This window comes from Cnephaeus nilssonii (genome assembly GCF_951640355.1).
Source record: "Cnephaeus nilssonii genome assembly, chromosome: 14".
Taxonomy (NCBI): domain Eukaryota; kingdom Metazoa; phylum Chordata; class Mammalia; order Chiroptera; family Vespertilionidae; genus Cnephaeus; species Cnephaeus nilssonii.
This window is the reverse complement of record NC_137085.1, coordinates 60,136,636-60,156,578: the sequence shown is the minus strand read 5'-3', so window position 1 is coordinate 60,156,578 and position 19,943 is coordinate 60,136,636. Positions and strand designations below refer to the sequence as shown.

Genomic DNA, 19,943 nt, shown 5'->3' with positions numbered 1-19,943 from the left:
AGCCTCTGCCCCCGGCGGCTGCCCGCCTAGTGGCTGAGACCTTCTGTTACGGGGCCGTGCCGGGAGCGCTTTGTAGGGGAATAGACTCTGCATTTGGGGCACAACTGGAGGGGCACCTTAACCCTGCTGTGGTGGTAAAGCTGCGCGGTCTGTGAGATCCAAGGAGGGGTGCAAGTTGGTAGTGCAGGGACCTGAGAACAGTGTAGCAAACGCCTTTAGCGCTCAAGGGAGTCTTTCAAGCTGGTTGCTGTTTAGTTTATAATTTTTACTTTTGAATTAGCAAACTGGCATGCCAGGTATTAAAATGAAAAGTAAAAGCCTCTTCCCTACTTTGCCACTAATGTTATGGTTATGATTATAAATCTAAATATTTGTATTTTTGTGTCTTAACTTACCAATTTTGTTTTTTATTTTTTAACTATGTTTTTATTAATTTCGGAGAGGAAGGGAGCTGGAGAGAGAGAAACATCAATGATGAGAGAGAATCATCGATTGGCTGCCTCCTGCACGCCCCCCACGGGGATCGCTATCTGGGCATGTGCCCTTGACCAGAATCTAACAGGGGCCCTTTAGTCCACAGGTGGATGCTCTATCTACTGAGCCAAACGGGCTAGGGCTTAATTTACCAATTTTAGACATTATTTGATTTTCCCACTATAGGCCAAGAGAAATTTGGGGTACACTGGCTACCCTCTGTCCTCAAATCTTCTTGACTTAATTATGTTATTTCAGTTCTTCTAGTGGCAGTGTTTTAGTATGTGTTTAGACCTCTATTTCTTGATGTATCAATCTCAAAAATGTCTCTTTTTTCCCCCACTGTGTAATTTCACCAGGAAGGAAGCTATTATCCATAAGATAATTAGCTCACCTACACTTCCCTGCCCCCCTCTGCCTTCTCCCTCTTGATTTTTTTTCAGCTGTATTATAATTGTTTTACTGTCAAGGCTTAGAGATGTAATTAAGTTTTGTTTGGTAACTATTTGTTTAGAAGTTACTGCTATTTCCATGTAGAAGTGTTTTGTTTAGGAGTCTATTCTAAAAATTGATAGTAGTGGATAGCATTTATCAGGTTATGATTATGTATTAATAAATACTTCATTTATTTTGCATGATTTGATGCCCCACAGAAGTCTCATTTTCTCTGTGCTGTCAAAGAAGCTTAGAGCTTCTCCAGGCCTCCACTGAGAATGGTTCCCATTGCCACTACATCCTTCTCGCTAGTGTTTTAGCAATCTTAGTTTTCTCTGCTCTGGTTTGTTCCATTGTAATCTGCTTTTGCCTTTGAAAATTAGTAAAATCTGTCAAGTCTGGTTCAGTGAAGGCAGTTTTTCTTTCTTTTTTTTTAAAAAAAAAATTTTATTGATTTTTTACAGAGAGGAAGAGAGAGGGATAGAGAGTTAGAAACATCAATGAAAGAGAAACATGGATCAGCTGCCTCTTGCACACCCCCTTCTGGGGATGTGCCTGAAACCAAGGCACATGCCCTTGACCGGAATCGAACCTGGGACCCTTCAGTCTGCAGGTCGACGCTCTATCCACTGAGCCAAACCGGCTTCGGCTTTTCTTTCTTTTTCAACACTGTCATTGATTTTTCCTCCCTCTGGGTCTTTAGAGTAATTTCAGTGGGTTATTTGGAAACAGATGTCACCTTTGAAATGCTTTAAGCATGAATGTGGCATCAAATTATTTTGAAAAATACTTTTATATATATAAAAGGCTAATATGCTAAGTGTCTGACCAAAGCTGTGATGCGCACTGACCACCAGGGGGCAGATGCTTGATGCCAGAGCTGCTGAGCTGCAGTAACTTGGCAGTTGTGGTTCTTGGGTGACGCATCCCGAAACCAGAGAGGAGGGCCGTGGGTTATGTTGTTTCTGGGGCACTGTTGGCCCAAATCTGGTTTACTGCACACTTGCATTTGTGTTCCACACCCTGTACGACAGCAACTTTGCAGAGGGCCCTCTCGCACTCCGGGACCCCTTGGAGGATGTCTGAGAGCTGGTTTTGGCCCGATCCCTGCAGGCCAGCTGAGGGACCCCACCTGCCCGTGGGACCCTGCTTACTCCGCAGACACCCTTTGAGCCATGGTGCCACCTCAGGTGCTGCCGGCCGGGTAGGAACCGCGGGAGGTGGGCTCCAGGGTGAGTTAGGCCTGTCTTGCCCAGTCCCGCCCCGTGGCCACCTTCTAATTAATTTCCTTTCAATGTGCACGAATCTGTGCACTGGGTCACTAGTTCATATATATTCATATATGGTAAAATACATTGTTTTTGGTGTGCAGTTTTGTCTGTTTCTAGTTTCTGTGAGTATGTAGTTGTGTAGCCACTTAGAAAGTTAAAAATACACTTAATATATAATACAGCCATTTCATTGCTATGTATTTGCCCAAAAGATTTGCATTTTGGAAAAATCATTCTGGTTGCATTACAGAGACTGGATTAAAGGGGGACTCAGGGCATTGGAGTTAGGTAGGCTTAAACCAAGGTAGCAGTGGGAATGGAAAGAAAAGGTGATTTATTCATTTGTTAATTCAACAAATACTAATATTAGTTGAACACGGTATTGAAACTGGGTGAACAGAATACAGTAGTGAACAGAATAGACAAACTTACATTATAGCGTTTTAGTCTAGTGGGTGAACAAATATCTTCAACAGATACTATTAAAAATTAAAATAAGTGTCAAAGAGAGGAAGCAGGATACTTTGTAAAAAATTTAAGTGTGAGATAATAAGGAGGTAAGATTTGTGTTGAGGAATACAAACATTTCAAGGACAAAAAGTTGTTTGACATGGGTAAGCATGGAAACTTAAAGAAATGTTTTCTCGATTTAGAAAAATTAATTTACTTACAATTACAGTTGACATGTAGTGTTATATTAGTTTTAGGTGTACAACATAGTGATTCAATATTAACATATCTTACAAAGAGATCACAATAAATCTAGTAACCATCTGTCACTGTACATGGTTATAGCATGGGAACTTTAACATTAACTATTTTTTAAAAATCTCAAGATAATAGCTTTATGTATTCATAGAAGGAATACTCACATCTATTTGTCATGCATTCTAGAAACTCACAGCCCATTTTTTAATTGCCTAACTCCTAATCCAGTTTGTTTTTAGTCTGAAAACAAGGAATTACCCAAGTGAGATATTCCTTCAGGTCACTGTTGAAAATGTATTAAACATGAAAATATCTCAGATTTCTATTCCAAATGTTAAAACTATTTTATAGTAGCACATAGAGAGAATTCCCTTATGTATATTTTATTATGTTCTAATGAGTTTCCTTCTTTATTATAATGTCTTTGGTTTCTTCTGAGACCTTTCCTTTATAGTTATTTGATTTTATTGCTTTTAACTTCTCTTGATATTCGAGTTGTGTCCATGTAAATTACTTTTTTTGATGGGGTGGCAAATGGCAAATGACTTTTTCATAATAGGTTAGTGAGGGAGCACTCATAATTTTTTATCTGGTAACTTCCACAGGTTCTTTCCTTCTTCAGTGTAAGCATTAACTTCTATTAGGATATATGTTCCTTTTTTATCCCTTTCTTGCTTATCCAGAGATCTTAAATTGCTTTTGTTAATTTTCCATACTACTACCCACATTGCACTGGCAAGACTTTGAAAAATGGTGGCTCTCCCTCCATGCCAATTTTGAGTTGTTTTGCCTTGGGAATTGTCAAAGTCAAGCTTAAAATCCTGCAGGCGGGCTATGCAGCAGAGGGTGGTTTCTGAGGTGGATCTTCTCTGCCCTAGATGAAGTTCAGAAAACTCTTCCTCCTAGCAGTCCCCAAAGCCGGAATTTCCCATTTCCTACCAGACACCTCCATAGCCCTGGGGTCCCTGGAGGGGTGTGAGGAGGGGACATGGACCATAGAGCAGTAGCTCATGACCCTGGCCTAGAGGTTGCCTAATACCTGTGTGACATTTCTTACAAGGCTTAGGTTTTGTTTTGTTTTTTTACATACAGTATTTCTTTTTTTTTTGTCTTGATTAGTTAGGGAAATCAGGACAATAAAACCTCTTAAGGGGCTTGCTAGAATTACATTATAAGGATGGTTCTAGGGATAAAATGTAATAGTAAAGACCCTAGACTCTGGGGTCAGATAACATATTGCAAATCACTGCTTTTCCATTCCTGGTTATGTAATTTTGGGCAAATTATCTAATCTCTCTAAAGTTTAAATTTCTTCATCTGTTTAATGGGGATAATCCAACTACTTTCTACTATCATTAAGATTAAATGAAAGAATCCATGTTAAAGCAATTGGCACAGTACTTAACCTCATATGATTGTGTTAAAAATTAGATGAGTTACTACCTGTAAAAGGCTTAAGTTAATACTTGGAAATAATAAATTCAATAAATATTAGTTATTTTTATTGTTATTCAGTAAATGTTGGTTGGTATCATTATCTTCATTGTATCATAATCCATGCATGGTATTCACCTAATTAGCCTTTCCTTTTTTTAAGAATGTTCTCACTGTAAGCAGTTTTCTTCTATTTGATCTGCACTTTCAGAATCAGAAATAAAACTTGTATGTTTTTCTTAACTGGTTGTAAAATGTACAGGAATGAGAAAAATTAATTTGCCTTGACCTCTTGAAGATAATTAAAAATATTAATTTGTGTCAAACGCTTATAAAGCTTTTGATGATATTTAGTTTTATTAACTATTTTTCTTTTTGTTCCCTGCTTTGTCTCTTTTTAAACCATTAGGAACATGTTTGACAAGCCAAACCGTGATGCCTTCCAAATAGTGTCTTATTTCTTGTTTCAAACGCTGGACCAGTCTCTCACCAAAGAAGTTTTTAAGTGAGTAAAACTTTTTTTTTTTGGTAACTAGTCATTCTCAAATTTGAAAAGGGACTATGCCTTGATAAAAGCTAGGATTTCAACTTTGGCCTTTCAGTATTATTTTGAACTGATAAATCAGGTTTGAGTCTTACAAATTTGGTGCTTAACCTTTATAAACCTGAGTAATCTTTGTTTGGTACTAATCGTAAAAATAATATACTTCATAGGTAAGTTAAATTTTGTTTTATAAAATTGGTTCCTAACATTCTTCAGTCTTTTTAAAAAATATATATTTTTATTGATTTCAGAGAGGAAGGAAGAGGGAGAGAGAGATAGAAACATCCATGATGAGAGAGAATCATGGATGGCTACCTCCCGCAAGTCCACCACTGGAGATCAAGCCCACAACCCAAGCATGGGCCCTTGACCGGAATTGAACCTGGGACTTTTCAGTTCACAGGCCGATGCCCTATCCACTGAGCCAAACTGGCTAGGGCTTCATAGTCTTAATTATTAGGCAAAACAATGAACTGGTACCAATTTATATACTCAGGTTTGCCTTTTTTCTTTTTGTTAATTATCCCCTGCATTATTCCTTTTATTGTAGGCACTGTTATTTGTTTTGTCTTTTTTTACTTTCTAGGTTTCTGTAAATCCTTATTATTTTTGTTCCTGATATATATATTAAAGTGTCAAGTGCTATAGGCAAAAATAATTTCTATTAAGTTTAGCTTATCTATATATATAAAAGGCTAATATGCTAAATTCAACCAGTAGCTGTGATGTGCACTGGACCACCAGGGGGCAGACACTCAACACACAGGCATGGAAACATGGAACAGACTGATGAATCTCAGAAGGAAGGGGGGGTCAGGGGGAGGGCAGGAAGAGATTAACCAAAGATCTTAAATGTATACTGGAGGCCCCTTGGCCTGGCCTATGCACTCTCGCAATCCGGGACCCCTCAGGGGATGTCGGACTGCCAGTTTTGGCCCAATCCCCACAGGCTAGGCTGAGGGACCGCATCGGTACACAAATCCATGCACCGGCTCTCCGACATCCCCTGAGGGGTCCTGGATTACAAGAGGCACAGGCACCAAGGGACCCCACTGGTGCACAAATCCGTGCACTGGGCCTCTAGTTGTTATATAGTGTTGAATATTAAATAGTTTAGGAAGGAGATAAAAATGTGAATACCCACTAGCCTTGGTTCCAAGTTATTTTGCATGTGATTTAGGTTTCTTTTGTCAGAAAAAGTGTTAACATTTGTTTCAGTATTTGTGTCATCATCCTCAACATGAAAAAGCAACAAGTAAGTACATTGTTTAGGGCATTGTTTTATTTTTGATAACTTTTTCTTAATATTTTGCCTTCAATCAAGGTTATGAATGATCAGGAGAATAGATATCTTTGAAACATTTTTTGGACATTTTTATCATTATGATATAGGGCTTCCTCTGCTCAAAATAGATTTTCTGATTCCTCCCTCCAATTATAAACAAAATAAAGCTCATTTTAAACAATTCAGAAAAACAGAAAAATGTAAAGAAGGATGTAGAAATTGCCGAAACCGGTTTGGCTCAGTGGATAGAGCGTCGGCCTGCGGACTCAAGGGTCCCAGGTTCGATTCCGGTCAAGGGCATGTACCTTGGTTGTGGGCACATCCCCAGTAGGGGGTGTGCAAGAGGCAGCTGATCGATGTTTCTCTCTCATCGATGTTTCTAACTCTCTATCCCTCTCTCTTCCTCTCTGTAAAAAATCAATAAAATATATTAAAAAAAGAAAAAAAAAAAAAAAGAAGGATGTAGAAATTATTCCGAAACCCACCAACCAGAGAATACCTGTTGACATTCCAGCCTTTCAGTTTTTTTTCTATGCATACTAATTTTTTTCTATTAATATAGAATGTATGATATGCTATAGAAATGGAAGAAAAAACACATGGGGTCCTAGAATACCTCAGAATAAAAATTTAGATAAAATTGATTGTTAGGGGAAAGCAGTAGGTAAATTTAAGTCTGTTATTTTTTAACTAAAACACTGGCAAAGCTTTTCTTTTTTAATAATTTCATATCGTTTTTATCCACAAAACAGTAGTACCCACTGACTGTAATATAGATTATCTTTCAGAGTCAGAAACTCTCATGGCATTTCTTCTCATGTGCTCTTCACATGTAACCATTGATATTTCTCTTTTTTTCTAGGCTTAACATACTAACTTACTTATACCATCTTTATGTGTTAGTCCAGTGAATCCATTGAGAGTATTCTCATCTTTAGCTGATTTTTAGTAATTTTAAGAGTGATTAATTCCTTCATTTAATATATATATATTTATTGGTTATTCACACAAAACTGAACTCAACCCCATAGATATTTATAAAGAAAAAGACCCACTTTTCTCACAGGTCAGTGTCTCTCATTAGTTGAAATCTGTGAATGCTAGCCTTGATTCATTTAGCATTATTGTTTTTAATATGGGAGAGAAATTTGTTTTTAATTTTTGTTGAGTTGTCTTTGTTATTAATTCTAATGCTTTTATTTCTGTTTTTAAGAGTTTGTTGGCCTCCATTTGACCAGAAAAGTGATACTGAATTCCGGAAACTTTGCTGTGAATGGTTAAAAAAAATTTCTGTAAGTATTTTCTTTCTGGGAAATGAAAACTTGAAAAGGTTAAAAAATACATTAGTTTTTTTCTGGCTTTCTTGAGGTACAATTGTATCTTTTTTAGAGGTGAAAAAAAATATTGTGTTTTCTTTTTTTTTAAATTGATTTCAGAGAGAGGAAGGGAGAGGGAGCTAGAGATAGAAATTTCAGTGACGAAAAAAAAAAAATCAATTGGCTGCCTCCTGCATGCCCCTTACTGGGGATCGAGCTGGCAACCTAGGCATGTGCCCTTACTGGGAATCCAAACATGACCTCCTGGTTCATGGGTTGATGCTCAACCACTGAGCTACATCAGCAGGGCCTAGAGGTGAAATATTTTTAATGCTTTTATTCTAACAGTATAAGCAAAATTAATACTTTTTATGGTTTTTGAATGGATTTCTGTATATTTCTGGAAAACCAGCTTTGCTAGCTAGATGCATTGGAAATAAGTTTTTGATTCCTTGGAGTTTATATCGCAGTTTTTATTTAAAGAAAACTTTTGATTATAGATTATTTTAGCTTGTGTCCCCAAATAGTGTCAATAATTGTAGGATTATATTGTAATTACCTTTTTGTGACAAGTCCACCAAAATTTTACAATGATTCAAATATTAAACTTTGGATTCGAATGGAATAATCCTGATCAGTCCTACTATGCTTCAAAACAGTTTGATGTGAATATAAAGGTTATTGTTGATAAGTACTTCAAATTATTTATTTTTTCCTAGGCGGAATGTGGAAATAACTTTCCTCAAGTTGTTGGTTCACTATTTCTTTCTCCTGGTGGTCCTAAGTTTATTCACCTGATGTATCATTTTGCAAGATTTGTAGCAATAAAATATATAAAAACATCTAAAAGTAAGTTAAACTTATAGTAGGAATTCTTTTTGTTTTGTTTCTTAAATATTTATTCTTTGCAGTTTGCAAATCATCAAGGGTAAGATAAAAATGTCAAGTAACCTCAGAAGGCTAATAGTTAAGGTTCTATTAGAACTATAGTTTGAAATAATGAATATGAGAACCATTCAAATTATTTTATTATGTTCTAATACGGGGGTTGGGAAACGTTTTGACAGGGTCTCTGTCATATATACCTCTCTGTTTTATTTTTTAATTTTAATTTAATTTAAAGAATATTTTTATTGATTTCAGAGAGGAAGGGAGAGGGAGACAGAGAGAAACATCAGTGATGAGAGAGAATCACTGATTGGCTGCCTTCTGCATGCCCCACACTGGGGATCTAGCCTGCAACCTGGACATGTGCCCCTACCGGGAATTGAGCCGTGACCTTCTGGTTCATAGATCAACGCATAGTCACTGATTCACTGGGTCTACTTTGTAAAAAATTTTAATACAACCCTTTAAAAATGTGGCAAGTATTCCTTGCTTGTTGCTGACCTCAGAAAAACAGCCAGTGGGCCAAATAAGACCTGCAAATTATAGTTTGCCTCTAATACACTGTGTTAAATGTTGTGTTGAATGTGTGGGAGCTTTATTTTGGCTACTGGTAATGTGTGGGAATTTTTTGTTACAAGTTGCAGTTTTAAAGGGATTTGATCTATTTGCAAATTCATAGAAACAAAATACAAATTGGATTTTTAAGCTGAGACTTAAAAGAATGCTACTTGTAGTGTATTAAATATACTGCTCTGTTTATTTGGTTTATGCTAATAAAACATAGACAGGAAAATACAGAGAAGTTGATTCAGTAAACCGTACCCATCTTTCAATTTCTAGAGAAAGCCATTGCTGACATTTTGGTTTATTTTCTTTTAGTTTTTTATTTTTATTTTTAGTGTACATATATATATTTCTGGGTTTTAATTATTTTGAATAGGTAATATTTGTGTATGTGGTATGCGAGCTTTTAAGGAGTTGTTATATGACGCTGTTAATCTCTTTAAAAATAAATAATAAATAATATGTAAATAATAATTAATAAAGTCCAGCAGTTTTAATACTTATTAGCTTACAAGTCTAAGTTTTTGATGATCTTCTGTTCCATGTAGATTCATTCAAACATGTTGCAGAGACATTTAATTCAAAGCCACAAGATTTACACATGTGCATTGCCAGGTCCCATGTAGCACGTAACAGATTTTTACAGATTTTACAAAGAGAAGATTTTGTTTTCCAGAAGTATCAAGAAAATGCACAGTAAGTAATACTTTGATAGTTAGAAATGGAAAATTATTTTCTTTATCTATAAATGTCATTAGTATGCTTTCAGTGGTAGTAATCCATGTTTACTTAAAAACTCAATGCTGTTATCTTTCCATTTTAAAGCCAGATAACCTCTGAATAACATGTTTTAAACTTTAGGTATACTGTAAATGAAAGTTTAGAGAAAAGGAAAAGGTCACTTTAGTTTAAAATTTAATTTCTTAGGAGTTTTTTCTTTTAACTTGGAAATATGTTTTTAAGATGTATAGTGTTCATTCTATTTTGTATCCTTTTTTATCTTAATATTTCATTCTGTAAATTTTTCCATATTGCCATAGTTATTACTTTTAATGACTATTTAATAGTTTGCTGAGTATCTATTAAGTAGATAATCCTTTATGTAGGTGTTCCATAGTTTCTTTAACCATTTTATACTAATTTTATGTTTAGGGCCATCTCTTCAGCAGATTTGGTTTTAGGTTACAGTGTTAAACAAGATAGGCAAGGTTCTTAGTCTCAAAATAGTTTGTGTCTAATTTTTACAATTATTAACAACTTCAGTAAGATACCTTTTTTTTTTCTTCTGGTAAGATACCTTTTTAAATGCTGTGTTATCATTAAAGCTACAAAATATATATTTTAAAAAATATATTTTTATTGACTTTCAGAGAGTAAGGGAGAGGGAGAGAGAGAGAGAAACATAAATCATGAGAGAGAATCATCGATTGGCTGCCTCCTGCACATCCCCTACTGGGGATCGAGCCTGCAACCTGGGCATGTGCCCTTGACCGGAATTGAACCTGGGACCCTTCATTCCGCAGGCAGACGCTCTAGCCACTGAGCCAAACCAGCTAGGGCTCTACAAAATCTTTTGATACTATTTTAAAGCTGCAATATTGCTTGACTGTCTTAGATAACATTAAAGTTTATCCCCTAGGAATGTGAGACAAGGATAAGAGGGCAGAGTAATTTTATTGACCTCCAACATTTTTACGTGAAGTCAGAGAGTACATGAGACAAAAAGTCCTTGGTCCATCTCAGTAGTAGCCTGTATGTTAAATCCTGGAACTCTAAAAGGGGGTGTAGAGGCCTTTAGCTGGCTGCTGGGTGTATTTGGAAGAATAGTCCTCAGAGGCCTTGAGCAAAGATATGAAAGGGGGAAAATATTAAAGTAACTATACTGTTTAATTGTAATGGAATTATAGATGGACCCTGATTTACAATGGTTAGACTTAAGATATTTTGACTTTATGATGCTGTGAAAGTGATATGCATTCACTAGAAACTGTACTTGGAATTTTGAATTTGGTTGTTCCTGGGCTAATGATATGTGGTATGATACTCTGTCGTGAGGGCAGTGGCAGCGAGCCACAGCTCTTACACCTGCACACGATCACAGGGTAAACAACTGATTCTCTGCACTTAACTGTGTTGCCAGTGTTTTTTGGATATTGTGTTATATGTTTCGCATCCCATCATGTCTATAAAATGCCCATTTGTGTCTCTTGTTTCTGGTAAGCAGAAGGGTAAGGCAATTACTCTTAAGATTAAATTCAAGAGAATTGCACAAGGGTAGGCTAAAGTAAGTGTTCTGAGCACATTTAAGGTAGACTATGCTAAGCTGTAATGTTCAGTAGGTTAGGCGTATGAAATATATTTTCGACTTACAATATTTTCACCTTGTGATGGGTTTATTGGGATATAACCCCATCATGAATTGAGGAGCATATGTAGAGTTTTCATTTTATATGTTTTCTTACAGATTATTAGATGAAGAAGTACGAAATTTGAGATCAGAATATATAGGACTCCAAAACCAAATAAAAAAGTAAGTGACTTGTAGAGCTGGAAGTTGCTTTATATATTAGTTTAGCTATTGCATTTTACAGGTAAGAAACTGCGAGTCTCAGAAACATAAATAATAGCAATAGCTAGATGATGATAGGTATAGAATATAATTCTGATTCCTAGTCCAGTTCTTCTAATAAATTATTGCTTTGAGATAGAATTGTATTTTTGTTTTAAGTGCAATGGTTGTTAGTGGGTGGTTTTGCAGATCAGTTAGCTCTTTGCATGGTAAATTAACATGTGATTTTTTTTTTTTTTAATCCTCATCCGAGGATATTTTTCCATTGATTTTTAGAGAGAGTGGAAAGGAGGGGGAGAGAGAGACAGAAAAATCGATGTGAGATTGGTTGCCTCCCTCATGTACCCTGACGAGGGCTGGAGACTGAGCCTGCAACTGAGGTACGTGCCCTTGACTGGTATCGAACCCAGGACCTGTTAGTATGCAGGCTGATGTTCTATCCACTCAGCCAAACCAGCTAGGGCTACCATGTGATTTTTAAAATTACTAATGGGCCTGGAGATTGTTATGCTAAGTGAAATAAGCCAGTCAGAGAGACAAATACCATATGATCTCACTTATATGTGGGATTTACTGAACAAAATAGAAGCAGAAGCATGGAATCTGGAACAGACTGACAGCTGTCAGGGAAGGGGGGAGGGGAGGGCTGGATGAAAGAAGCCAAAGAACATATATGCATAACCCATAGACACAGACAACAGCGTGATGACCAGAGGGAAGGGGACGCGGGGGGAAAAATGACGAGGGAAATGGGGACATCTGTAATAGTATCAACAATAAAAATAAAGTTTAAAAATATGACTAATGAGATTAATTTTTAACTAGCATGGAACCTTATGATGACCAAAGTGATATACAAGAAAAAATTCAAAAGGTGAGACAGCTTTTGAAGAGAGAAATGTAATCTTTCTTACTTTTGTGATAGTATTTTCTTGTGATAGTATTTACTCGTATTATAAGTGTTATATATGTAAAGGTATCAACAGGGTGCCTCTAAAATGTTTGGATATGATGGGAAAAATAGCTTATAATTTATAAGACTAAATATATACAAAAGCAGCTTTAAATATGATTAATTTAAAGTCATGCCAGCAAGCAAAGTTCAGTTTGATTGTAACTTAATCAGTAGTATTTATCAAAATAAAATATATTAACTGAAGGGAGATGTTAAGTATGGAAGAAAAGTGAGAAGCAAAATTGAGATTGGCTTGGGTAGTAGAGAGTAATCTGGCAGACATAAATGGTCTAAGGCTTTAGAGCAAGCATGTCAAACTCATGGCCCGAGGACCGCATGCGGCCCACAACGAATATTTTTGCGGCCCAGTCAATATAATGGTATGTAAGAAATGTTTTAATAAAAATTTTGTAACTTAATTTTTACAATATCCTGTTATACATAATTATTAATAACGAACTACAATGTTCTCTAATGACTGATTACCATAATGGTGTTTGCATTCATTTCCCTATGTGCCTTATGTGCTGGCGCACCATTTCTCTCCACTAATACTAGCAGCGAATATTTTATTTTTATATTTTATTGATTTTTTACAGAGAGGAAGGGAGAGGGATAGAGAGTTAGAAACATCGATGAGAGAGAAGCATCGATCAGCTGCCTCCTGCACACCCCCTGCTGGGGATGTGCCCGCAACCAAGGTACATGCCCTTGACCAGGAATCGAACCCGGGACCCTTCAGTCCGCAGGCCGATGCTCTATCCACTGAGCCAAACCGGCTAGGGCTAGCAGCGAATATTTTAGCAGCCGATTGCCATGTCATTACTCTTGTACTGACTTGTTTGGTGTGTGCAACAGGAAATATTTCGCTTTCAAAGAACAAGAAAAATAGGTTTATTTGCATTACGCTTATTAATTTGTGCAGTTATTCAGTGTCTGGTAAGTTAATGTTCAAGAAAAATATTAATTTTTATTAAAATGTTCTATTATTTTATGTTAACGATTACTCATTTATTTCAGCCCTTTGTATTCAGCATGTCTCTATTGAAATAAACCTAAGTTTCTTTGAAGCTTTTGTTTTTTTGTGGCCCATATAAACTTAAACCTTGTTTATTTGGCCCGTGTTAGCCTTTGAGTTTGACATGCTTACTTGCTTTAGAGGTTGACTTTGATGTGGGGTAGGAGTGTTTTCTTAGGCTTCTGTGTTTAGATGACATCTGTCTTCAAGCTCGTTCTGATTCTGTGATCATCATGCTCTTTTGGGTATTAATTTGGCTGCTCAGGCACTTTGTCTCTAGAAAAGGTAAGTGCCATCCTCAGGAAATAATTGTTCATTCATTCATTGAATAATTATTGATCATCTGCCATTTGCCAGGCATTCTTCTAGATATTACAGCTACTACAGGAATGAAAAAAACAGGCAAGCCGAAACCGGTTTGGCTCAGTGGATGGAGCGTCGGTCTGCGGACTGAAGGGTCCCAGGTTCGATTCCGGTCAAGGGCATGTACATGGGTTGCGGGCACAGCCCCGGTAGGGGGTGTGCAGGAGGCAGCTGGTCGATGTTTCTCTCTCATCGATGTTTCTAGCTCTCTATCCCTCTCCCTTCCTCTCTGTAAAAAATCAATAAAATATATTTAAAAGAAAGAAAAAAACAGGCAACGTCACTTTTTTCATGAAGCTTCCAGTTTAGTGCATGTGAATATTCTTATTATTGAACTCAGCATCTTTAAAAAAATTTTTTTTTTAATTGATTTCAGAGAGGAAGGGGAGAGAGATAGAAACACCAATGATGAGAGATAATCATTGATTGGCTGCCTACCGCACGCCCCCCAATGGGGATCGAGCCTGCAATCCGGGCATGTGCCCTGACCAGGAATTGAACTGCGACCTCCTGGTTTATAGGTTGATGCTCAATCACTGAGCCATGCCGGTTGAGCTTGATGGTAGGTTTTCTTTCAGAGAGAAAGGGAGAGGGAGAGAAATAGAAACATCAATGATGAGAGAGAGTCATTGATTGGCTGCCTCCTGCACACAACCCTACTGGGGATCGAGCCAGCAACCTGGACATGTGCCCTTGACCGGAATCGAACCCGGGACCCTTCAGTCCGCAGGCTGAGGCTCTATCCACTGTGCCACACCAGCTAGGGCTTAACTGGAGTTTTTGATGCCTTTAAAGAAGCATGGTTCTTCAAAGCTTTTAACTTTTTGAAACTTGGATGACTTATGATTAATGTGTAGTATTCTTGTTTTTTTTGTTTTCTCATGAAAATCTTTTATTATTTCTTCCTGAAAAATCTTCCTTAGATTGCTAGCATGTCAGAGTACAGGAGATATTACTTGCATTTTGGTAGTATAAGGCTTCTTAGATTTGTTTTGAAAATCATAGTGAGCTAGATTCTCCTGAGAAATTTTTTAGTTTTAAAGCCCTGCTGGAGATTATTATTATTAAACTTTATTGGTTTGCCAAAATACTTGAATTTACCTCAAGAAAAGATGCTAGCTACATGCTGTATTGCATGCATGTTGGGATTTTAGGATTATAATAATGACAAGTAAACCATTAAAACAGCTTCAGAGATATTTAGAGTGTTTATTGAAAACCTTTTGAGAATGTTAAAAAATAGAAGGAACTAATTTAATTAGGGAATCAAAATTTTAAATTATTTTATTAATTTTACTTCGTTGAATTTTTTGGGCATTTTGCCTGAAATATGCCAATGTCGAATTCCCTTTTCCTTTTCTTTGAGATGCTTGGTGATAATGGTTAGTAAACATTTGCTGGTTTAAAATTTACAAGAGCTTTAAACCTCTAGTTCTTGAAAAAAGATGACAATTTAAGGGTCAGCATAAAAAAATACAACTCCAAGATATCTAAATATATATTCATTACAAAATGCTATCTTTTCTAAAAGCTGTGTGCACATAACTTATTAAAGTTTAATAAGTATTTTTCTATGTAAAAAAAGCCCCATTGGAAATACTACCAGTGATTTTTGACTATTAAAATACAGTTAAATAAATAAAAGTAAAATACAGTTAGCTAATTTTCTCACCAGAAGCCATTCCAGGAATACTTCATTTGTTCTTGGGAGTGAGCATATATTTGTGTTTTACATTTCTTTAATGTATGTACAGATTACATGTAGACTTTATATTTTGTTTCTCTGTTTTCAAAGGTTCGGTCTTTGTGGGCTTCAGTGAATGAAACACTCCTGTTTTTGGAAGAAGAGAGAGAAATTGTTAGTTCAGTCCTTAGTCTTGCTAACCAATATACTTTAGATGGAACTAATGTTGCTATCAATGTTCCAAGGCTCTTACTTGACAAAATTGAGAAACAAATGTGTCAGGTAAGCATTTGATATTAAAGAAGCTTTGAGATGACTCCCCTCCCTTCATGCAGTTATTTTATATATTACATGTTGTTTTCCAAATTTATTTTTGAGTATATCTAGTAAAATTTTTATAAACGGGTTCTGGTAAAGCTGTTTATCTTTTTTTATTTTTATTATTTTTTATTTTATTTTATTTTTGTTAATCCTTACCCGAGGATATTTTTCCATTGATTTTTTAGAGAGTGGAAGAAAGGGGGAGAGACAGAGAGAAACATTGATGTGAGAGAGACACATCAATTTGTTGCCTCCCGCCCGCACTTTGACCAGGGCCAAGGATCGAGCCTGCATCCTAAGTATGTGCTCTTGACCTGAATCGAACCTGGGACCCTTCAATCTACAGGCTGACACTCTATCCACTGAGCCAAACCAGTTAGGGCAAGGCTGTGTGTGTTTATATCCATCAACTTTTATTAATTGTCCATACCTTTTATGGTGTTACATCATAAATAGTGTAGAGAGTAGGAAGTTATTTAGGAAGATGATATGGTACTTTTAGTTCTTTACAAATTCTCAAATAGAACAACAATGGTCTCCTGATTGCTAACTGTCTTCTTAAAAAGGCTCTATTCTCTCTGCTTTCTCTTTCATCTTGATGCTATTAGTATTTCAAAATGTTTTCTTCCTTTAGCTTTTGTGACTTCAGTTTCTCTGCTCTCCTCTGGTTTTTCAGATTGCTGTTCTCAGTATTTTCACTGATTCCTTTTCCTCTGCTTGACTTAAATCAAAGTGCTCCTATGGTTCCTTTAATGTCCTCCTTCCTTTCCCACATTATAAATTCATGTGTATTTTCTTAACCAGTTCTATTGCTTTATCAGCTTCCTATATATTAATATTCTCAAATTGGTATTTCCAGCCTCTCTCCTTTAATCCAAGCTACATCAAGTTATTTCCACTTGCTCTCTGGCTGGGTGGCTCAGATGGTTGGAGCATAGTCCATCCCGTACCCCAAAAGGTGGCAGATTTAATTTATGGTCAGGCTACATACGTAGGTTGTGGGTTTGATCCCTGGTGTGTGGGTACAGGAGGCAAACAATTGATGTTTCCCCCCTTCCCCTATCTCTCAAATCCATGAACATATCCTTGGGTGAGGATTTAAAAAAAAAGTTAAAAGAAATTATTTCCACTTATGGGACACTTCCACTGGGTAGCCTACTTTAAAAAAAAAAATGAAACTTACAATATATTAAGGATTTACTATATGCCAGGTATTAATTATAGTACAGGGGATACAAAGATAAACTATTGTGGCTCTGAAGAGCTTTCATAGGTAACATGACAGGCACTTCACATTCAGAGCACATAAAAATTAGGATCTGAGAGTCCTAGAGGGACTAGGCAGGTAGTGTGTATGAATGAAGTACACTAATTGTGTGTAACAGGATAAAGTGGGAAGTGATGAGGTCTTTGGAGAAATAATTTTTAAAAATCTTGTTAAATATATTTTTTATTGTTGATAATATTACAGTATTTCCCATTTTCCCCCCCTTAACCTCCTCTCAGCCGGTACCCCTACCTCCCCACCCCCCCGCAGGTCTTCACTACCCTATTGCCCATGTCCATGGGCTATGCATATAAGTATATAAGTTCTTCGGTTTATCTCTTCTCATCCCCCCAACCCTACATCGAGTATGTCAGTCTGTTCCATACCTCCATGATTTGGGTAGAGAAATAGTAATTTTTATGTGAAATCTATGATTAAAAATATTGGCAAATAATTAAAATGATTTTTGTTGTTGTTGTTAATCCTCCCCCAAGGATATTTTTAGGGAGTGTAGAAAAGAGAGGGAATGATGGAGAGAAACATGGATGTGAGAGAAACACATCCATTGGTTGCCTCTTGCATGAGGCCTGAGCAGGGCCAGGGAGGAGCCTGCAACCAAGGTACATGCCCTTAACTGAAATCAAAACGGGGACCTTTTGGTCTACAGGCCGACGCTCTATCCACTGAGCCAAACCGGCTAGGGCCAAATGATTTTAAAACACTGGAACTATGCAGGTCAAAAATCATGTCTTAAGTTTGGATTTAGCCTGTAGGTACCATCAATTTGCAGCTTTTGTTAAAACATAATTTATCATACATGGGTTTGGATTTGTGGCAGGCCCATCCCCGTGGGTCTTTCATAGTGCCCCATGCCAGAGCAAACTGTGGCCTTGGACCATTGCCTGGCCTCAGCCTCTAGGCTGCAGGAACTGAAGCCAGTTACACAGTGTAAAAAAAACAAAACACAAAACAAGACATGAATTTGTAATCTTTCTCCAAATCTGCTCTTTTTTCCTTAATCTTTATTTTACTTTCATTTATTTGCATTTCTTTCATTCTAGTTTTCAACTTTTTACATGTAGTATGGCATGTTAATTGTTCCACAACAGTTTTCTTTGGACCAAAATTATTTACATAGTGTTATTTTGGGGTAGACATTTAACTTTTTTTTATTCTTTAAGGTAACCTTTTATTATAATAGTAAAACATATAAGTATGTTTATAGAGTAGTTTATTATGCTAAGAACTTATATTTTACTACTTCCCCCCCCCCCCCTTTTTACCCTTAGTTGCACATAGGAAATGTTTATGAGGCTGGGAAATTGAACCTGTTGACAGTTATTCAGTTATTAAATGAAGTCTTGAAAATAATGAAATATGAGTGTTGTCAGGCTGACCAAGCAAAACTGACAATGGACCTTCGCTTCCTTGAAAAAGAGGCCAAATTACAGAGAGAAAGATTATTGGATCTGCAGCATATGAGGTACACTAGTAAGATTCTCTGTTATTTTATTGGGTGAGGAGTAGAATGGTTTTAATAAATTCTCAGCACAGCTCATGTAGTTTAACAACTCTTTAGCTTTGGCAAACAAGTGTGAACATTTTACTAGTACTCAGAAACCTGTCATTAGCTTTCAGAGAGACACATGAAGTAGAAAGGAAAATTAATGTAATTTTCTTTATGTCTGAAATATTTGCTGTGAGTGATAATTCTTTATGAAATAATTTTAACTTTTCTATGGCTTTTCTTTTGTGGGATCTACTAATAAAACTAGGGCTCAGGCCCTCCCTGGTTTGGCTCAGTGGATAGAGCATTGGCCTGCGGACTGAAGGGTCCCGGGTTCAATTCCATTCCAGGGCACATGCCCAGGTTGCGGGCTCGATCCCTAGTATGGTGTGTGCAGGAGGCAGCCAATCAGTTATTCTCTCTCATCATTGATGTTTCTATCTCTCCCTGTCCCTTCCTCTCTCAAATTAAAAAAAAAAAAAGGAATCTAGAGAAATTAAATTAAAAAACAAAACAAAACTAGGGTTCAGAAAAGTTTTTTATTTGAGCAGAGTGACTGAGGTATGGGCTATCTTTAGGATGAACAGGACAGATAAGGGGAGTAGAATTTCGATTCGAGTTCAGAACCAGGAAATAATTATATTTTATTTATTGATTGATATGTTTTTGCCTGGCTATTGTGGCTCAATGGTTGAGTGCCCACCTATGAACCAGGAGGTCACCTTTCAATTCCCTATCAGGGCACATATCCAGATTGCGGGTTCAATCCCCAGTAGGGGGTGTGTAGGAGACAGCTGATCAATGATTCTCTCATCATTGATGTTGCTCTCTCTCTTCTCTCTCTTTCTGAAATGAAGGGAGAGGGAGAGAGAGAGAGAGAAAGAAACATAGGTGTGAGAGAGAAACATTGATTAGTTGCCTTCTGTACACACCCAGACTGGGGATTGAACCCACAACCTGGGCATGTGCCCTGACCAGGAATGGGACCAGTGACCTTTTGGTGCATGGGACTATGGTCAACCAACTGAGCCACACCGCCCAAGGCTGGAAAAAATTGTATTTTAAAGATAAATGGAGTAATAGGTGTATTATTGCTTTCTTATTTATTTATTTGTTTTTATTTTATTTTTAAAAATCTTTATTTTTGAAAGTATTACATAGGTCCCCCCCCACCCATAACTTCTTTTGGCCCGCTCCTGCCTTTCTCCCACCCCAGACCCTCACTACCCCATTGTCTTGTGTCCATATTTATTTTTAGATAGAGAGGAAGAGAGAGGAAGAGAAAGATAGAAACATTGATGAGAGCAACACATCGATTGGCTGCCCCTAACAGTTAATCA

At 36.9% G+C, this 19,943-nt stretch overlaps 1 protein-coding gene across 3 annotated transcripts in view; it reads left to right on the top strand.

Moving 5' to 3' along the window:
* HAUS6 (HAUS augmin like complex subunit 6) overlaps positions 1-19,943 on the top strand; it is a 43,238-nt gene that overhangs the window by 520 nt on the left and 22,775 nt on the right. Inside the window, exons 1-9 of one of the 3 annotated variants that reach the window (XM_079790681.1) lie at positions 1,866-2,141; positions 4,732-4,827; positions 7,365-7,443; positions 8,187-8,316; positions 9,468-9,615; positions 11,384-11,449; positions 12,314-12,362; positions 15,620-15,790; positions 18,386-18,579. In XM_079790681.1, coding sequence (XP_079646807.1) covers positions 4,736-4,827; positions 7,365-7,443; positions 8,187-8,316; positions 9,468-9,615; positions 11,384-11,449; positions 12,314-12,362; positions 15,620-15,790; positions 18,386-18,579 — 929 coding nt within the window. In that variant the 5' untranslated portion in view covers positions 1,866-2,141; positions 4,732-4,735. Of the gene's footprint in view, positions 1-1,865; positions 2,142-4,731; positions 4,828-7,364; positions 7,444-8,186; positions 8,317-9,467; positions 9,616-11,383; positions 11,450-12,313; positions 12,363-15,619; positions 15,791-18,385; positions 18,580-19,943 lie in introns of those variants that run through there. The other 2 variants (XM_079790680.1, XM_079790682.1) reach the window with 2 other exon arrangements.